General features: G+C 28.2%; 1 protein-coding gene across 1 annotated transcript; it reads right to left on the bottom strand.

Moving 5' to 3' along the window:
* Positions 1–1,092: 1,092 nt before the first annotated feature.
* LOC123305424 (cubilin) lies at positions 1,093–20,291 on the bottom strand. Its single transcript, XM_044887137.1, has 6 exons — positions 19,240–20,291; positions 13,660–13,802; positions 11,919–12,355; positions 10,725–10,836; positions 9,256–9,384; positions 1,093–1,200 (listed from the first exon to the last, which is right to left on the bottom strand). Exons 1-6 carry the CDS (start codon positions 20,235–20,237, stop codon positions 1,136–1,138), a joined length of 1,884 nt encoding a protein of 627 aa, XP_044743072.1. The 5' UTR covers positions 20,238–20,291; the 3' UTR covers positions 1,093–1,135.
* Between the last annotated feature and the right edge of the window lie 573 nt (positions 20,292–20,864).

Here is a 20,864-nt window from a genome sequence, read left to right as displayed (position 1 = left end):
AAAATAGGATATATCGATCAGTTTTAATATTTAGCTGTTTCTGTACTTTTGGGAAAATAGAAATTATGGATATAACTTAATAATCAATTTGTCTATATTTTCAAAATTAAGTTTAAATTTACAATTTAAATAAATAATACATACATAAAAGTAAAGGAAATGAAATTTATTGATCATAATCATAACTATTGCTATTGTTACGTCAATACAGTAGACAATATGACGTTCACACCGATACTGATACTGCCATAATGATATCCACGAAAAATTTCTTTCCTTCAAGTCGTTCAAAGAAAAAATTTCTTACTGTGTGATTCACCCAGACTCCTTTAGAGTCGTAAGCTCCGTGAGTGCAGGTCCTTTATGTTTAGGATTGTAAAAACTATATCGACCAAAGTTAGATTGAAAGGTTATTGTGGAATACAGATACTTTTATTACACTCCATACAAAAGTTTAAAATACAAACAATAATGTCATTTGCACATCTAAATCAATTAAATATCTAATTAATGGTCAATTGTTTTAAATATAAAACTAATTAATATTGTTTATAAAAATATAAATAAAATGTTTAAAAATTAACCATACTCAATCATTGTTTTTGGTAAATACAAAAATAAGTAAGAAAAGTTTATTAAATGAATTTTATGACTTGATATCACGGTAAGTAGCATTTAATTATAATCAAAGTAATTAAGTCAAAAAGTAATAAAGAATGAAAAATTTGTTTAGAAAAAAAATCTAGAGGTAGATCAGGCGACAAAATTCAAATTAGGAAAAGAAACGCTAGACCCTTTATTAAATACTATAAAGCAATGAACGGATATGCTTTAATTAAAAAATGTATAAAGTATTAATTTGTATTAAAATTGTTTTCGTATTATAAGGGTACATGGGAATGATTTTCAAAACGAATAGTCCATGGCTTTTCAAAAAATTGATAGCGCTTCATAAATTATTGTTTTTAATTTTGATTTTCTCGATTAGTTTTAGTAAATTTTAAAATTACACAATAAACAAGAATCCAAAAAAAAAAAGGTAAAAAAAATATCTCTGTAAATAATTAATTTCTACAAACTTCGATGAAACTAGTTACAAAAAGTTTGGTACTGTTATTTTGGACAGTTAATTCAACTAATTCACTGTTATATTTTGGTTAACCGCTACATCCACTGATTTTTCAAGAGGAATATCATTCACTGTAAAAAAAATATATAAATTATTAAAACAATAATTAATTATTGGGAAGATACATAAAAAATTAAACTTTTATACAATAAAATTGTATTGACAACAAAGCAAATTTTTGGGTGGCATACAATTTTGTACGAAAGCCGTTCAACCATGGAATATAATGAAAATTACTTTTCGACAGATATTATAATTATATTTTTGCCTACAGGTAGATAATAATATTCATTAATTTTCGTATTTGAGTTAACATTTTTACAATAGGTTAATTAATAACCAAATTTTTACACCAGTAATAAAATACTTTTAAAATACCGAAAGAAAATATTAACTAATTCGTTTTGAAATATAATTTAACAATTTAACATTTTAAGCAAAGCGTTATATTTCAGTCACAGGTTACAACGTTGCCAAATAGTAAAGATCAGCGTTTTCAGAAATACTGGCGAAGAAATGTAACATAAAATATGCCAGTTTGTTTTTTTAACCATTTTTAGATTTTTTAAGTTTGTAAATTTAAAAAGTTTATCAAATTATATATCGAAACAAAAATAATAATAACGTCTAAAAAAATCAACAACAAAACATAAATAATATGTTTTTTAAAATTTATGACGACATAAATTATTATTTTCATCATGACGGCGACACATCCGTAAATAATATTAAAAAATTAATACAAACATTTTTTGCATATTAATATTTCAATGTTATGTATGTTTAATTGTTAATTTATTAAATAATAAATTATTAATACTAAAAAAAAGAAAAAATATACAAGGTTGTCTTTTTATTAGAATGAAATAACATAGCCGACAAATTAGTTACACTCCGCTTTGCAATTATCATTTGAAAAAATTCGATAAATTAAACCCAGAACTAAAAAAAGGGGTGTTATAAGTTTGATCACTTTGTGTGTTTGTCTGCCTGTGGCATCGTAGCTTCTAAACGGTCGAACCGCCTTGATTTAGAGAATTTTATATCTAAGTTTCAAAAAATCGGTTTACAAGGAATAAATCGCATTTGTTGGGGGGTTTTTTAAATTTTGTAAATTTCACTTGTTTAAGGGTAAGGTGGTAAGGGTTTATACCACCCAATCACATGTAGATATTGTGTACTTTTCATTTATTGGCGAGTCATTTATTCTAAGCCACTCATTATATTTTCATCACACAACATCAAAAGCAATTCAAAATAATATTTTATATGCATGCTTACTCCAACGCTTAGTATAGTATAAGACGGTGATACATTTTAGATATTATTTGATGTGACCAACAAATGAGAACTACAGTCAAAACATTAAAATTTCGTGTGAATTTAAAGCAGTACAAAAATATGAAATAACTATCCCTCGTAAGCCTGCTGAAAAAGTAATAATAAGCCTCGTCTATTACATATAAAAAAAATTTTTTTTTTGCTTCTTTTTCCCTTCTATTTATCAAATAAACATGTAAAGTTAGCATTTAAGAAGAGTAGTATGTTCTGTTTGCGGATTGGCTATAGTGGTGTGTTAAGCAGAACAAATTTTCCTGATTTTTTCCGCAAATTCATTACGTGTAGACTGCATTCTTTTGGTATGTACAGAAATAAGTAGCTATTTTGAGGTGCTTACACAACCCGGAGGAAAGAACGTGTTTTTGAAATTAAATTATTCCTATTTTTGTCATTATTGTTGAACCGGCTTCAATATCAAATTCGCTCCTTTCGAGCAAGTAGGAAATATGAAATTTTGAGATTCTAAATTTTCTAATTTTCGTAATTCGTAATTTTCTTGTTTAATGTTGTAGATAGTCCAACGAAAGCGAATAACATTGCCGAAAAGTTACCTTCAAATATACTAAAATAAAAAAAATATATTATTTTAGTCCAAGAACTCAAAAAACCTTAAAATTTATTTTTTGAAAAACCTAGATGTTAAAAAGCGACCTTAGATAAAATAAAAAATAAAAATTGAAAAAAAGACCGATTTGAATAATAAATGAAGTTTAAAGTTTTATCATTTTCAATGAAAATCTGATCTATCAATAATTTTCATACCAATAGTTTTCAATAAACAAACGCTGTTTGTTCATCAACTAGTTAGTAAGTCAAACACAGACCTTAATACATTATAATGATAAAATTTAATCCAATTCTTATTTTTATTTTGTTATACATAAATATTTACAAAAATTAATTATTTTTATACACACGTCCGTCTACTCCTATTATAAATGTCGTATGCATAAATAAAATTTAGGCATTCAATTATTTGATTTTTATCCCATAATGAAATAGAAGGGAGGAAAAGACACAGTCCGTAGGCTACTTGAACTGAGAATATATACACATAGAACATAATTAAATATGTCGGAGGTTTCATATCAGAGGAGCGTACCTGCCAGACTTAACAGATTGAAGTTATACAATTTTTTAGTTGAAATTTTTAAACACTTATACATTTATTCAAAGTTTTATATTTACATTGCGTTTGAAGTACGGTATTATGGTATTACGGTGCCACTCACGATTCCGTCAGAAAATTAATCAGGGAGGGGATTGGGGTCTTCTAAAATAGTCAGTATGCGGAAGCTACAGGAAAACTCTCACATGCAGTGCCTTCATGCCGTTAGTTTGCCACTGATATAACAACATGTGCCATTTGTGCACGAAATACATATGCCCCAATATTAATTAGCATTCCATATCTCAGAAATGTATTGTTTAATAATCTCAGAAATGTACTGTTTAATAATCTCAGAAATGTACCGTCTAATGTAATGTACAGGCAAAATAATTTAATATCGGCGAACTGCCGGCTACTCCTTTCTAGCATGAGCCTCTCGATATGTTTTAATAGAAAGTCTCCACAGATAAGTTCAGCATGCCTACGGGAGCTACCTGGTTAATATTAACCTGAGCAGAAATTGACTTTTTCCACTTATTTGTAAATAATAAATTTGGACAGGTGTTTGAAAGGCCTGTTTTATTGACTGTGTTTGTATTCTAGCCCCCCAAAATTAAAAAACCCAATTTTTAGGATTTTGTGTTCCACAATCATCATGCAGTAGCCATCAATCTAACATGTTTTTACTGTCAAATATTTTAATTTTCATTATGACAAATTATATCAGGCTAGTTTGAATGGTAGTCAGGCTTATTCTTTTTTAGCTTGCTTTTATAATAGTTACGGGTTACATTTTCGAACTTAAAATTATAGAACATAGGGTCAAGGAGACAAATTATTTGTGTAAACACTAAACGAAAATTATCTTTTAAAATGGATGATTTAATAAAACTTTTCCAGTTAATTTTTTGGAAATTTTTGATATTTGGAAATTTACGAAAGCGGATAGTTTACTGCTAGTTATATATATATATATATATATATATATATATATATATATATATATATATATATATATATATATATATATATATATATATATATATGTAAAAACGAAATACCATTTACTGACTGACTAACTGACTCATCTCGAAATCTCTAAAACTATACACTCGAAAATTAGCTTACTTGCTCACTAAGAAGGTAGCCCCTCACTAAGAACTAATTTTGAAATTATTTCACCTATAGAATGCTTCATTATCAGCAAGTAACATGGGCTGTATGTTAATTTCCAAAAAATTAAATCCCATGAAATTGTGAACAAAAGGGGGAGGTAAGTGAGGGCTATAATGCGGTTTTCTTTGTTTTCAATGTGAAATTTCTCAGCGACTCGGGTGGATAAGTTGTTCTTAGTAAAAAGTATGAGTTTGAAGCATCTGTCAAGCTAAAAAATCCCAACTATTATAAGTTCATTATAGGTAAGTAATTACTTATTACAAAGACTTGATTCAAAGGGGTAAGAAATATTGTCTACAAAAAAGGGTTTGGATTAAATGAAAGAACAAGGGAATAGAGTAGGAAGTTCAATTTTCTAAGATTCCAAAAAATCTACATCAAAATACATAGTACTATTCTTTCAAGCATAGATAGGGTGGCTATTGATAGAAATTATGCCGTGCTTTGCATTTTTTTTTTTTTTTTTTTTGCAAAAATTATACACAAAACGTATTTGCAAGACATTTTCCAGTCTCAACTCAGCAAGAGCATAAAGTAATTCCACCTGGTAACTGTTTTACAATATGACGGACCCACCATATCTAACAAGCAATTTTGTTGTTTAGTACTTCTATACTGGCTAAATATTATGGCTTTTAAATAAATTGTTCATTCATCTTTGATATTATTATCATCGTTGACTCATGTTCGAAACAAATTTCAAATAATTAGATATTTGATTTGTATGATTTTAACAGAATTTTAAAATTTTTTGTAACCAAATTTAGTATCCATAAAAAGAAAACGATTTATTATTAGAAATTTATTTTACAATTGTTAATAAATCTAAATATAAATTTAAAGTACATAAAAAACATAAATATAAATAGCTTCATTTGCACATAAAACATAAATAAGGGAAATAATGAAGGAAAAAAGGAAATTACCATATTTTTAAATGTATTTTCAGATATCAGATTTCAAAATATTTATAGATATAAAAGATATAATAACACTTAAGTATATTCAGCTAAAAATAACTCTTTTTAAGGGGTAAATAAAAATTTGGTGGTGCTAAATTCTTAATCATTTAATTTTGATTTTATAATAGGCTTTTAGCGAATAAGAAAGAAACTGTACAATTATAAATTCGAAATTAAATAGTGCATAGGATCAGAAAATGATTACAAATATACGAGGAAATTTAACATTTTACCGCGAAAATTTCTAAAGTAAGATAGATCGTGATGTGGTTTTTTTGCATTAGGTCCTTGAAGGTATTTATAAACATTGCGGATATTGAAACTTTGGAAAGATAAGTTTCCTCGTTTGTGCATTAAAAAATGTAGTTTTTGTATATTTTTTGTACATATAACATAGTCAATAATGATAAAAAAATGAATTTTTTAAATATCTTTATGTATCATGATCATTACAAGCTTTTTACAAGTGAAATGAACCCTAAACTCGCTCTCGAAACATATATAAGAACACTTTCTCCATTAAATTACGTTTTTTTTAAAGCATTTTCAAGATCAACGTATAATTTTTTAGTTATTTTCGGGTACAGAACCTTAAAGTAGGACTTGAAACATAGTTAAAAACACGTCCCGCTAAATTACCTTTAAAACGAAACCAAAAAAATTAAAATCAGTTCATCCGTTTAAGCGCTACGATGCCACAGGCAGACACACACATATAGCGGTCAAACTTATAACACCCTTTTTTTTTAGACCGGGGTTAATAAAATAAAAAAATTTCGAATTTTTCGCAAATACGTTCTGCTTTTGAAATCAAGATGTCCAGATCCCTAGGTACTCCTAGAAATTATTTAAACCCGGATTCGTGTTCGGCGACCCCAAAAAGCATTGTGTAACCATTTTCCGTCCATTTGGTACATTTGACGAGATAAAAATTTTTTTTCATCACCTAAAATAGTGCATCTCAAAAAATGCATGTTTTTAATGCACAAACGACGAAAATTATCTTCCCATAATTTGCAATGGTCACAAAGTTTATAAATATCTTATAGAACCTAATGCAATAACATCTTATTTCAGAAGATTTCGCGGTTTTGACCTTTTTGTATTAAATTTCCTCGTCTAAAACGATTAAACGATTAAATTTTATAATCTCTTATGCTGAGAATGTCAGCATTTAAATGCGGAATTGATGAGTAACAACTTATGTTCAAAATGCAACTGTTACAACAATTTAAGATGAAGATTCATTCTATATTATTAATGAAAATGTCTCCCCAAAAATCCTGGCATCTGTTATGATCTGTTTGTCATATGCTAAGTATCTATACTATCACCGGTATATAGGTAATCACTCTTCTAGAAAATACAAATTTTACCGTTCTTCAAATGGTTGAAACATCGCAAGTCAAACAATGTTTTTCCACGGATGTGTTTTTGCTAATACTATTTTTGTTTTGAAACCGTCGTCATCAATAAAATCATCAAAAAGAAATTTTAAGTACTTAGTTATTTTTAAATATATAACAGTCCTAATTAGATGATAAAAGTTATTATGAAATTAATATCAAACATAAAGTTCTTAATTGACCATTAAGGCTTATCATTTATGATTTTCTTCCAAAAAATATGTAAACATCTCTGATTACAAAATTATTATACTCACTATTTTGTAAATAATAAATATTATTAAATGAAGGTCAATAAGTATCTGCCTTGAAATCAGGAAATAATTTACAAAAATTACGCAAACATAGTTTTGATAAATTTTTTGGATAAATAAGTTCCTGCTTTTAAATTATCAAAGTTTAATATTACGTTAAAGAAATGAAAGTCCTAATCAGTACTTACAACAAAAAGTGTCGTACCAATTTAAAAGCGATTACACAGGGTGTGCCAAAAGTAGTGAACACCAGAAAAATAGTGGATAGAAATTGAATAAAATACTTTATATTGCTGATTGTCAGTGTAAATAGAAAACCAGAAAACTATAGTTCTATGTTATTTTAATTTTAATATGTGGTTAGAATCAACTGGTACATCCACCTAATAATTTTATTGAATATTAAAATACCAAGTGAAAACGAACAATTGATTGAGTTAATTGTTGAAATACCATGTATAGACAGCGTTGATTACTCTTTCACAATTACACATTCATACATGTCACACAGATATAACTGATATTCCCATATAATATATGCTATACAATTTACGCATAATTTGCGCTCTAACAGGTAAACAGTGATGTTTACGAAAAAATGTTTCGAACAAAAGTTGTTCATATTTTTATAAGGAACATTTTTATACTAAACTTTTGTTCTATCTTTAAAGGTTTACAAGATGGGTCCTACAGACCCAAGACCCAATTGACCTATGTTCCTCATTTACGAACTCGACCTCACTTTTTACGTCTTAAGCACAATATAAAAGCTGCAGCTTGATATCTCTTTTCGTTTTTGAGTAATCGTGATAACAGACGGACAGACAGACGACAGACAGACAACCGGAAATAGACTAATTAGGTGATTTTACGAACTCAAATAATAAAATTTTGTTCAAGATATCAATATTTTTAACCGTAACAAACTTGGGACTAAACTTAATATACTATGAAATATATCATATACATGCTATAAAAATTAATTTGACAATTATATATTAAAAACATAGGTAGCTACACCTAATACAACAAACTCACATCATGGAAATGCATCAAGCATTTAAATTAATTTATATAAAATAGAAGATATACCGGATGAAAAATAATGAATAGTCAATATTCGAGGGGTTATAAATCGGATATGCCTAAAACAATTCTTTCGTCGATTTGTCCTTTTTTGAAAAATGTTTTGAACAAAATTTGTTAGCATTTTTACTAGAAATATTTTTGTAATTTACAATTTTGCTTTATCTCTAATCTTTTTAAGTGGTATGGCAAATTATTCATTCGAACGGTTTCCGAATATCAACAATTTTTGTCGTTATCTCCATAGAGGAAAATAAATTAAATTGTAACACTCGTTCTCATCAAAGTGTCAATAACTATTATCAGAAAGTTTTTTCGTAAACTCAACGGATTGGGCATAAACACGAAACCCAAATTATGTAGCTCCAAAAAGGGATATTTTTAACAAACGGTTGAAGATTGAGCAAATGTCTAAATTACAAAAATGTTTCTAATCAAAATATCAACTTTTTTCCAAAACATTTTTTTCGAAAAACACATTTGATATACATTTTTACTGTACCAAAATGCTTATTTTTGCATACTCTGTTAGCTCCTCGAGTGTTATATACCATTTATTTTGATTTCCCCGATATTCTGACATTAAGAAACGAAGAAAACACAAGCAGAAAGTCGAATCTTCAATCGAGTAATTGAACATACGTTTAAAGTGAGATACCTTGCCAATAAGAAATTTTAGTCAAAGAGATTCGCTTTTAGAGAATGATCTATATGATGGTTCATAATTCGCAAACTTTTTCCCACCCACAAAATCAAATTGAACAAACAAAATTAAAAAAAAAGTACTTACGATTGACTAAATAATCACAATTTAAAGCTGATTGTTGTCCTTGGATATGGTAACTAGATCCTGGTGTAAGGTAATTTTTCTTATAATAAACAATTATGAAATCCTGTTGACGATTGAATGGAACGGAAACTATAAATCGAAATTAAGAAAATTGAATCAATAAAATAACAAAAAAACAAAAAGCACCTTGACTTTAAAAATCATGACAAATGCATATAAAAAGACATTTTAAACTATAAACAATAGATTTTTTTTTGTTATCGTCTGTGAACTATTCTTTAAATTTATTCATTTTGTCTTATCAGAATAAAACTATTTTACTGTTTGAAAATCTATTGCGAACCCCACACAACCTCTATATTCTAAATTTTGTTTATACCAAACGTTTCGGGCTTTCACTATACTTTACTTTTTTTCTAAATACTAGACTTAATTAAGCTACCATTCATTCGCTATTCATCAAAGACTTTTTATTACAAAAACTAGCTTATATCTGAAAATAAGGTGGCATGATTTGCTTTTTGGCAAATGGCATGGTCGCCATTTGGGTTTAAGAGACTGTTGGATTTGCTTATTCAATAAAATAACTAGTTAACATAACATACAGTAAATAACAACTATATAAGGCCAAAATTGGTTCAAGTCTGGGTGACGATTGATATCGCTTTATTTACTCCAGCTTTAAAAAAAAATTTATTTTGTCCTCCTGAATCGGACCTTGAGTATAGCAACTTAAAAACGTTAGACTTTTCGATCAGCAAAAAATTTTCACAGATTTTTCGACTTATTTAAAACAAAAAATGTCTCTACATTCTTTAGTTCTTAGTAAGGCTTAAGACTTTTAAATATCTAAGTAAAAAAAAAGTGGCAAATGGTAATCGGTTAAAGCATGTGAAAAGCGATAAATAAAAAATTTTCAAAAATTGCGAATCTTTCTCCCTATAAATGTCTATTTTCTCTCAATCAGCCCAGAGAACTTGTTGGGTGTCTCGAATAAGTTTTGTATAAGCATCGAATGATAAGATCGTTTCAAACTTGCCTATCAGATATTGGTCTAAACCTCGTCACCATATGTGCCACATTTGAGATATATTATCCATTTAAAATTTACTCTTACATTTTCAAATTTTAAGTTGTAAAATAAATAATGAGAGAACGTAAAAAAATAATTTCTGTCATCACCGAGTTATAGTAGCAACGAGTAACATACACAGAAAGAGTAATTACGATTAGCTAATTCATATCGATGATGACTCGAAATAGGTATTTATGTAACGAAAAAATGAATCAACCTGAACACATTTTCGTTATTTGGCAAGCAATTTTTTGTGTGGCCATGGCTAGCGTATACTATTATTTTTCTATATAGAGGTATCAAAAAATAGAGACAATATTTATCTGGAATAAATAAAAAAGGAGAAATGTTTAGTAAAAATTTAAATTTAAGTTGTATGTAAACCAGTACCTACCAGTTTGTCCTGATAGATGAGGTCCACAGTACTCTTGATTATTAATTAATAAGAATTCATATCGACATTCCAGATCAAATCGTAAGAATGTGATTTGTATTTGGCAGATGTTCTGAAAATAATAAACAGATAAAAATTTTATAGATTTCTCTGAGAGAATCACATATGTAAAAAATATGAAAGAATTAGCGACAGTTTAATTTAATTTTTTTTAATTATAAAAATATGGAAGATTGTTTGCAAATATTAAACACTTTTATAAAAATGTTGAGTAAAAAATCTCAGTTCCCTTAAAATCGTCAAATCAAAAATTCGGTACGATTAAGATTTCTTTGGCTTTTTGATTTAACGGCTGGATTATGATATGCAGTATAGAGATATGCAAGATATGCAGTATATTCCAGAATTACCTTTTTAGGAAAAATCAGATATAGAAAATAGTTCCAAGCAATAGTTTTTCGCATCAAACAGGAGCATCTCATAGACACCTTAGACTGTACTTTGACTTTCAAGGTCAGTTAAAAGTCGGCTTGTTTTCGTAACTGGTAAGAGATAGTGGACAACTATAACTTTAGATTGATAAAACGATTAATATTTTTTGTTAGAAACATTTATTTAAATTATTAATAGATTCGGCGGAAATTTAATTGAAAAAATTTTCAAAGAATCTTAAAAATTTTGAGACTCCGTTTGGTCATGCGATAAGTTTTTTGTAGTGCTCTTTTGAATGTCAAAGTACATTTTTTATAAAACCTCCCTGAAATAAAAAGTGAAGCTAAAATATAAATTTGTAGCCAAAATTTCAGAATTTTTTTAGATTTTTATATTGAATTAGAACCTTTTCATATACTTCAAAACCATGTTTTAAACAAATGTTCATCTTTTTATAAGGAATAAACAGTCTAGTAGTCACAAATTGGTGAAATATAGAAATAATCGTCTTAAAAATACATGTGATAACTCGTTGTATTCGGAATGATGTCGTAACAGCACTCGACTAAAATAACGTTTTCGGAAAAAAACTACTAGTACGGATGTTTTCATTTTAAAATTTTATTTTAAACGATGATGACGCTTGACTATAATTCGACGTAAGATTAGTTAAGCTGACTGCAATACCAAAATGGTTGTACTACATAATCTATCTAGATCGAAAAAATCCAACAAATACATCGTATGAATAAATTATTTTACCTGGTTGGATCTGATGACATGATAATCGCAAAACGAAGGTGTTAAAAGTGGTTCGTTGGCCCCTTTTGCTGTTATTGTAAAATATTCAGATTGAAAGGCTTGGCCACATTTTGTTGAGCTGCCTGGATATGTTGGATATGAAGGGTTTGTAGGATAAGTAGGATAAGAAGGATTGGTAGGATATGTAGGATAGGTGGGGTATGTTGGATAAGTAGGGTATGTGGGATATGTGGGGCAAACATCCGTATGGCATGGTGGTTTCGGATATGTAGGATATGTCGGCACTGTAGGATATGTAGGATATGTCGGATTATTTGGGTATGCATTACACTGTATCTGTTGATAAGTTGCGTAAAAACCACGTCCACATTGACTTGGTGATAGATCCGATACAAAATAAATATCTTCATATTGTTTGTTTGTTAAATCCATGACCACTAATCAAAATTTTACAAAAATAATGTATTGTGAACGTATTTTTAGCTTAAATTTCTTAAGACACTACACAGAAAAAACACCATTGAAAACTAAAAATTTAATAGTTAACTGAAAATTTTGAGAAACTTCTCAAAAATTTATGTTAACAGTATTACTTTTTCTTTAGCGCCTTAAATTATAATTTAAAAAGATATTTAAACTTCTTCTTGGGCAGCATATTCAAAAGGTATGGAAAGGGTGTTTTGCAAAAAAAAAAAATAAAAAAAAAGAACCGATAAAGGATTTTGATAAAAAAAAACAAACAATAAAGTGTTCTAGAGCTAAAAAAACGAAAAAAATGAGACTACCTAAATGAGCTAAAGTTATATCCGATCGAACAATATATTCCAAATATTTGATTGCCTATTATATTTTCTTTCATTTCGTTCCAATTTATTAAAAATGAAAGATTACTCGATTTTTCTTTGCATTTTCACGGTTCGATCTACATGAATCTACAAGATAAATAATTATGCAAAGGTTTTAGTGCCACTATTAAAGAAGAAAATGTTTTGTTTAAATTGTCGTAGGATGCTTCGTAAGCGATCGCGCACGGCTTTTCGGAAGCACAAATTTTTGCATTTTCGGAAATTGTGTGGAAATCTTTTATTATTTTGCGACGAAAATTTTTTACAAAAAGATGCGATTGAGTGCTAGAATTTAAGACCAGAACAGATTTCCAGCGATGCATACATACCGAGAAAATAAAAGGCGAAAAACGAAATATTTTCGCTATAAAACCGTGTTTTCTCGTAAAGTTCGATCAGATTTTACTTCGGCTAGTCTGTCACAATAAAATCAAAATAAGCCGTGAGTAAGGTCTGGTGCGACCCTTGATATCCACACGAATAACTTCCCATAATAAATATAATGTTATAAAATTCTTTTCAGAAAATTTTATCGGTAGTCCGCTTCGATCGACACTCCAGCGAAGTTGATATCATTTTTTGTTAGCGCAATATCGTTAATACTATTCAACCGACACCTCAATGAAGTCGATATCATTTTTTTTTTCGCGCGATATCGATCCCGGTAAAAAAAGACCACGAACGTAGGTGCTAACGTAACGCACACACATATACACATTCTTCTTCTCTAAATTGGTGTTAATGCCTTGTTCTGACCACGAAACGTAAAGATATGTGAAAAATTTCGATTTCGAAAATAGGACCCATTACAATAACTTTCTATACTGGGAAGTTAATAATATTCAGTCGCGCGTAATGTTTACAAATTTAAAATTTTATAGCTAAGAATTTCTTACCGACACTATTTTTTAACGATTGTCCACAAAATCGTCCTTTTTGATATAAAATCATACCAGCTTTTTGGCAATTTGCACTCGATTCAATATCAAAATCACCAATGTTTATTCTAAAACCGCAATAGTTATTCTGGCGATAAAATCTGTAAAAATATAAAAAATTTGTGTTTAGTATGTGAAAAATGAGATCAATGAAAGTGAAAGTTAAAAGTTACAGGAAATTGTGATTTTATTTCATAAAATTTTTGTAGAATAAATGGTTTACTAATTAAACGATTTAATAGGTATTCGGTTATCATCTTTTTATCAAACTATAAATATTTATTGTCAAACACTTTACATTTATCATTTGTATAAAAAAAAACCTGTGGTGAACAGAGCATTTTTTTGAAAATATCAACTAGAGAGAGGAACTGGAGAGTTGAAACAACCAAACGATACTTCCCTTGGGCGAATAGGGAATATTCATGTATTTTTTTTATATTTTTCATTCATTGTTTACACCGTTATAACAAAGTAAAAATATAAATATTGCTTAAAAATGCTGTATTTAAGTGTAAAAAAATATTTAAAATACATTATAATTTTGAGATAGTTAAACGCAGTTTTTTTGGCGCTCTCTGTTGGTGGCGTATAAGTACGTGATCTGTCAATTGGTGACAGTTCAATGTATAATTTACTCATTAAAGAAATGAATTTACAACACAGAAATTTTTACACTTGTTATTATTAAGTTTTCTAATAAAAAGCCGTAGAATAGTATAATTAAATGAAATACCATATATAATGTAAGTAATTAATATCATACAGTATGTCAATAAACTTGAAAACCCCGAATTATGATGTGACGTTCGTATAAAAATTTGAATTTTCGTTTTAGAATTTTTGAAATGCCCTCACTGAATTTGTACTTTTATTAATTAATTTTAAGTAATTAAAAAGATATTAATTACTAAAATAATGGTTTAGTTGAAATGTCCAATCATTAAAGTTACGGAAGAATAATATTTGAACCAAATTTAAATTTCATGAATATTCCCTATTCTCATTTCAAAAACCTTGGAATCCCTAACTTTATTTAGAGAGGAAGAATGTCGAAAACACATTTGTTTTTTTATAAATTAGGGGACAGAGATTTCAGATGTTGAAACAAACCTCTTACTCAATTCAGGGGGCTGTATGTAAAGCCTTAAAATCCGCAAAGAAAAATTATTTTTTGGAAGAAAAAAGCGGTAGAGGGTTGGGTCTGAGCACTCACAAAAGGCACAGTCTTGACATTTAACAAACTTAATACGAATTTTCAGCCTTTCAGCATGTAAAATTCAAGATTTCTTATTCTATGATTCTTGCTTTTAATTTTTTTTAAAGATGCACCTAAATAATTGAGAAAAAATAAGACCTAATGATTTGTCACGTAGACTTACAAAATTTATTAATTACAAAAATTATATTATTTAATATCAAATGAATGTTTTTCGTTTCAACCTTGACATATAATTTATTTTTGTTAATATTATCGATTCGTAAATGTCAAAATATCGCACATTTGTTTTAATTCAATTTTTATTTTTAAAATTAATTTTTATTTTTAAAAATAATTTTTATTTTTAATTAATTGCATCTGTTAGTTAAAGGTTAATAATATTTATAAGTTGCATCAGTCACAAAAATATTTTAGTAATCAGTATTAATTTACTTATCAAATTTATTTTTTCGTAAAGTCCATGTTGGTGGCATGCATTATCAGTCTCTAGGAGGTATTTTTTTTATAAAAATCACGTTTGAAGGCTGAATGTACATAATTTAATGCCTGAAATACACATAAATTTGAATAATATTGTTTACTTTACCTGATGCAACTATATATAACTATTTGGATACTCAAGTATCTTTACGTCAATTACTCAATTACTGTAATAATTGTATGAAAGGTTGGGAAATATGTACTACGGCAAGGTTTTGCACATATTCAATATGAAGGCACTTCTTCATAATCAATTAAAATACAAATCACAAAATTCAATTCACATACAAATTTTCGATCCCTTTGATCCGCCAATATACATGATAATTTGACCTAAGAAAAAGCAGAAGAGATTAAAAAGTAGGCATTCCTAGGCGAAATCTGAAGGTGGATTTTCAACTGTATTGACCCCAATTCTTATATTTTCAATGATACAATAAATTTCATTACTTCGAAGGATTAAAAATGAAAAAGAAAAAAAACAAGTACCTTCTTCGTGACACAATAAATATACAAATGAATACATATTAATACGCAAAATAGCTTCAAGGAAGTTTTCCTGATTCACAATTTGGCTAACTTGACATAAATATTGATAATTGCTGCAATTTTAATGAAAAAGAGGTCTGAAAATAATCTATGTCTCGTATTTTAATACATATCATCCTTGCTACAAAATATATTAATATTCTTTTTCAAATTTATTTGATCCTCCTAATTAACAGAATTTAATGACGATATTACCACAGGATAAAAGGTTAAAATTTTTGATGTCTCAAATAGTAGCGATATTTATGTATTATATATTTGTAAACTTGTAATTCCGAATCCACTCTATTTGTATCTGTTTAGATATATCAGATCCACATTTTAATATACAGGGTATGTCTAGTTAAAGCAGCAGCTTAAATTAAAGTTCAAGCAGCAGCACTTTATTAAATGGTAGATAGCTTTAATGACAATTTTTAAACAAACTAATAGTCAGAAAAGCTTCCTTTTCTAGATACAGGGAGAAATTTTGAAAGAAAAACATCAAAATATTATAGCGCCGCTGGCTTTATTATAAATACAATAACATTAAGCAATACTTCATTTATAGCAGCCTTTTTCGTCATATATACAATAAAAACCTCTTCTAAAATTTCTTCACCAAATATCTAGAAAAGGACGCTTTCAAGTGTATTAAAAATGATCATTATTTTCACGTCATGTACCATTTGATGAAGTTCTGTTAATAAAAATTAGACTACCCTGTCCCATTTTTATTCGAGGACTAAGGGATCACATTACATCAGCCGTTTAAAAAGCATCAACTTTTTGCTCAATCATATGAAAGCGTTGAAGCGTTGAGGTATAAGATAAACTACACTACAAGTCCTACACAGACAGAAAAAAGATTTTTCGATCCTCGAAATTTTTGTTTGAACCAAGAATAGTTCGTAGTAGTAGTTAGTAGTTAGTAGTCTTGAAATAAAAACTTAAAAGTAAGACATTTTTGGAATGAGAAGAAATTTACTTCCGGCAAGAAAAATTTCTTAGCGAAACAAACTTTTTTTTTGTCTCAAGTAAACATTTTTGTAAAATCCTTAATTTTTTCTCTTTACTACGAAATAATGACAATAAAACAAGTCATTTAGACAACTGTAAATTTTCAAATTTAAGAGGAATTTATAAATTATTAAATTTGACAGATTTCATTTATTTGCCCTTTGGGCATTTGCTTCATAATTTTACCTTTTTATTTGATGTATCTCAGGCATTAGGTATTTGTAATTTTATTTGTACACGCCCGTCAAACGATCTCTAAAATAAAACACCATGACTGATTTGCATGTATACATAATAAAAACAAATTTTAAATAATTATAAAATCTTAAACTAATATTTTGATTACTTTTATGAATTATATTATTTTTAAAACTCAAGTTGTAAATAATAAGTTTTATTAACCTTTAACATCTAAACGGTGTAACATTGACCTTCATTTTGTTATTGCACAATATTGCATTCTGGTAAATTTAATGTTGTGCAATAGCTGTTTCTACCCTAAAACAAAATCGACACAGGAGAACAATTGTTTTTGAATGTATGATGTATATTGAATAACTGATTTATTACATCGCATTGTTTTATAAAATACATAATGGGGCAATTATTACTACTATTTGTTGGTAAAATTCAAAATAGTTACAACGAATAGAAAAAAGATTAAGGAGTCTAATTCATTCTATTCACGTTTATTCTAGTCCGATTCATTCTATTCACGTTTATTTTAAGATATATAATAGATTTTTTTTAAATCTTGGAGTTTAATTTGGTTCGTTACCAGTATACCCGTGTTAAAACGGTAATGAAACCTAGCTAGATTAATATTTCGTCCCCCAAAAATCCCCTGCATACTAATGGCAACCCTAAATTTACATATTAATTTTCATGAAAATTGTTGGAATCGTTTCCTAGATTGGTGTATTAGTACACAGGGTGTTTTTGGGACAAAATCTAGCTAGGTTTCATTTTTAGAAAATGTCGTTTTATCTGTTTTTTAAGGTAAAAATGAAGCATTGACTGCAAAATATGACTCTTTTTGGCATCTATTTTCGACGAAATAAAGTACCGGGACATTCAAATTGATATTTGTGTACACACATTTTAAATGGTTCTTATATGGGTGTAAAGCTCAGTCATCCAGGTAATGAAATACTAAAATTGAAAATAAAATTTATTTATAATTAAAATTTTTTGTTTTCTCCAAAGGATTAATTGAACTGTATATTATTTTAGCAATAAAAGTTTTTGTTCCCGTGTACATAGTAAAGAAGTTGTAAGCAAGAAAAGTTCCGTTAAGAGTTTTCGATAAACATATCTCTTTTGAATAAGTATCTTTGTATCCATTTTAACTTGCTTGAGCGTAAATTCGTGGTCAAAACATAAAATTAAGGTTTTCGACCAGTAAATATTTGCTAAATATAGTTTTTTTTTATAGCAATCTTTATAGAATTTAATTTGTACTCATTTTTTCTTCAAATATAGTATTTACAAAGGTCTTTGCAATTTAATGTTCTGTAAATGATATATTTTGTTCGGTTTTGTTCTTTACTCTTTTCGTATAAGAAAATCAAGCGATGTCCAGATTTTTTGAAACTGAAAATATTTTTATTTGAACCTGAGAAACTTAGTTTTACAAACTTTTTATTTCGCAGATGAATATTTTTGACATTTTTCATATTGTTCGGTTGTGGCAAATAACTATAATCTTTTGGTCTCATAGCATTTTAGTTGCTGTTTCATGTGGTCGATACTGACAAATTTAAACCATAGGATAATAATGTATGAGATAAATCTCAGGGAAAATAACGAAGTTCTTTTAACAAATCGGCATGCAATTTTTTTGGCATAACAGTGTAGATACACATTATATTTTCAAAAAGACACTCCCATATATTCATTTTCTAACAATAAGTAAGTCAACAGTCACTAAAAACTTAATAAAGAAACGAAAATAAACATTTGTAACAATAAATTATAAATTAGAAAAAATTAATGAAATTTAGGGTTGCCATTAATTATATTTGCTAATTTTTCCCTTTATTGACTTGAAGATTAAAAGTATATTTAATAATTGTTTCAAAATGTAAAATTCATTGTTAAAAAGCATGGGGTATCGTATTATCGAATTCTTCGGTTTGGATTATTATATTATCATCAATTCTTAGTACCCCTGAAAATTTTTAGATAGTTTACACATCTGAAAGTGGTTGAAGGCCGAATTAAAAAATTGGATTACATAATACATACAGTTCAAGTTATTGAAAGAGAGATTTAAAAAAAATTGTTACCTGTAACATATGTTTAATCCTCTTGTATAATAAGATGGATACCCAGGACTCTGTATAACTCCTGTTAAACCATTATAAACTTGACAATTACTTGGATTGACTGGATTTATTGGATATTGTGGCCAATTTGTTGGCGGTGTACTGACTATGCATCTTCCTGTTTGTTGAAAAATATCTAATGCTTGTATAGCCAACCATTCAACCAAACTGAATTTTCGACAAATAATTTCATTGACTGTATGTCCCACTGAATTGAACGGAGCAATTGTATTAAAATTACGATCATTGAACGAAGAAGCATTACTATTAATTAATGGCGTATCAGTTTCATCAAACGTTTCTAACTTTTTGGCAAATATTTTATGTGTATCCCGATAAGTACGGCGAATCGAGCCACATGTTTCTTGAAATATTTCAAATGTAATTCCATTGAACATTGTTCGAGGATATCCTTCGTTGCGATATCGAATTGTAATCGGTGTGCTATCCCAATTGTTGAATCGTGAATAAATGGTAATTCCAGTTTTACAACCACAATATCTTCGACCACCAATTTCAAAAAATCCACGAGGACATCCGGTTCCCGTATCCTCTCCAATCCATGCAAATTTAACGTATATCCGTAATTGACAAATATTTTGATTTGTTCGATAAATTTGGAATATACAATCAGTAGGTGCATTTTGACTATTTGGGAATTCTGGACTCGATAAATAAAAATGCTGACGATTATATATATTTGAACAACATTGGGGTAATATTTGTGGATATTGGGGGTTTTGAGAAGGATAAGTTGGTGATATTGGATTAATTGGATATTGAGGATAAGTGGGATATGTTGGAGCTATTGGATAACTTGGGTATTGAGGATAAGTGGGATATGTTGGATATTGAGGGTAATTTCCACATGTTGAAGGTGGGTAGCCTGGATTTATACTGCATTGTGAAGATCTCCGTGTAGCTGTAATATTTCCATTACAATTAATTTTCCTTATCATTAATTTAAATCCACGTTCCGTTTTAAATTCATCAGTATGAAAATTAATAATCGCTTGTGATTTATTTTCAAAATTGTATATTTTTGATTTCTTATCACGAATTTCACCACACAAAGCATCTTTATCATCAATTTCTAAGCGATCTTTCATACATCCTAACGATGCTTCTAATGAAAAATCGATAAAATTCAATTCTAACATAAAGGGGCATTTTAAGTTTACATTTTTTATCCTATAATGACAATCTAAATTATTTTGATAATTTTGAGGATAAGACGGAGATTCCACAATGAATTCGTTTTCAAGAATCTCTTGTTCACATTTATTTATCGTTAGAATTTCATCAATTAAACTATTATCGGCACACTCAACGAACGCTACAATCACAGTAAAAACAATAATTTTTAACATGAACATTTTAAAAACTAAACGTGGACAAAATGAGGTAAGAAGTATTTATAAGGAAAAAATTTAGGGTAAATAAATGAGGTAAAAAAAGATTTCTTTTAATAAAGGATGTTTAATTATTGATAAAAAACTAACGACATATTATATTGATTTGTAAATGCTAGAGAAAAAATTTTTTTTTTAAGTAAACATAAATTATTTAAATATTATTTTAGTTTT

The sequence above is a fragment of the Chrysoperla carnea genome, chromosome 1, assembly GCF_905475395.1.
Source record: "Chrysoperla carnea chromosome 1, inChrCarn1.1, whole genome shotgun sequence".
Lineage (NCBI taxonomy): Eukaryota > Metazoa > Arthropoda > Insecta > Neuroptera > Chrysopidae > Chrysoperla > Chrysoperla carnea.
Note: the sequence above shows the minus strand (reverse complement) of the source record. Positions and strands in the feature narration are given on the sequence as shown.

Bases quoted from the DNA above. Each gene is read 5' to 3' on its own strand.
- LOC123305424 (XM_044887137.1), bottom strand. From the start codon at position 20,237: ATGATAAGGAAAATTAATTGTAATGGAAATATTACAGCTACACGGAGA. The intron at 9,385-10,724 runs GTAGGTACTGGT...TTCGATTTATAG, and splicing joins TCATCTATCAGGACAAACTG to TTTCCGTTCCATTCAATCGT. The intron at 1,201-9,255 runs GTAAGTACTTTT...TTTTTTTTACAG, and splicing joins TTGTGATTATTTAGTCAATC to TGAATGATATTCCTCTTGAA.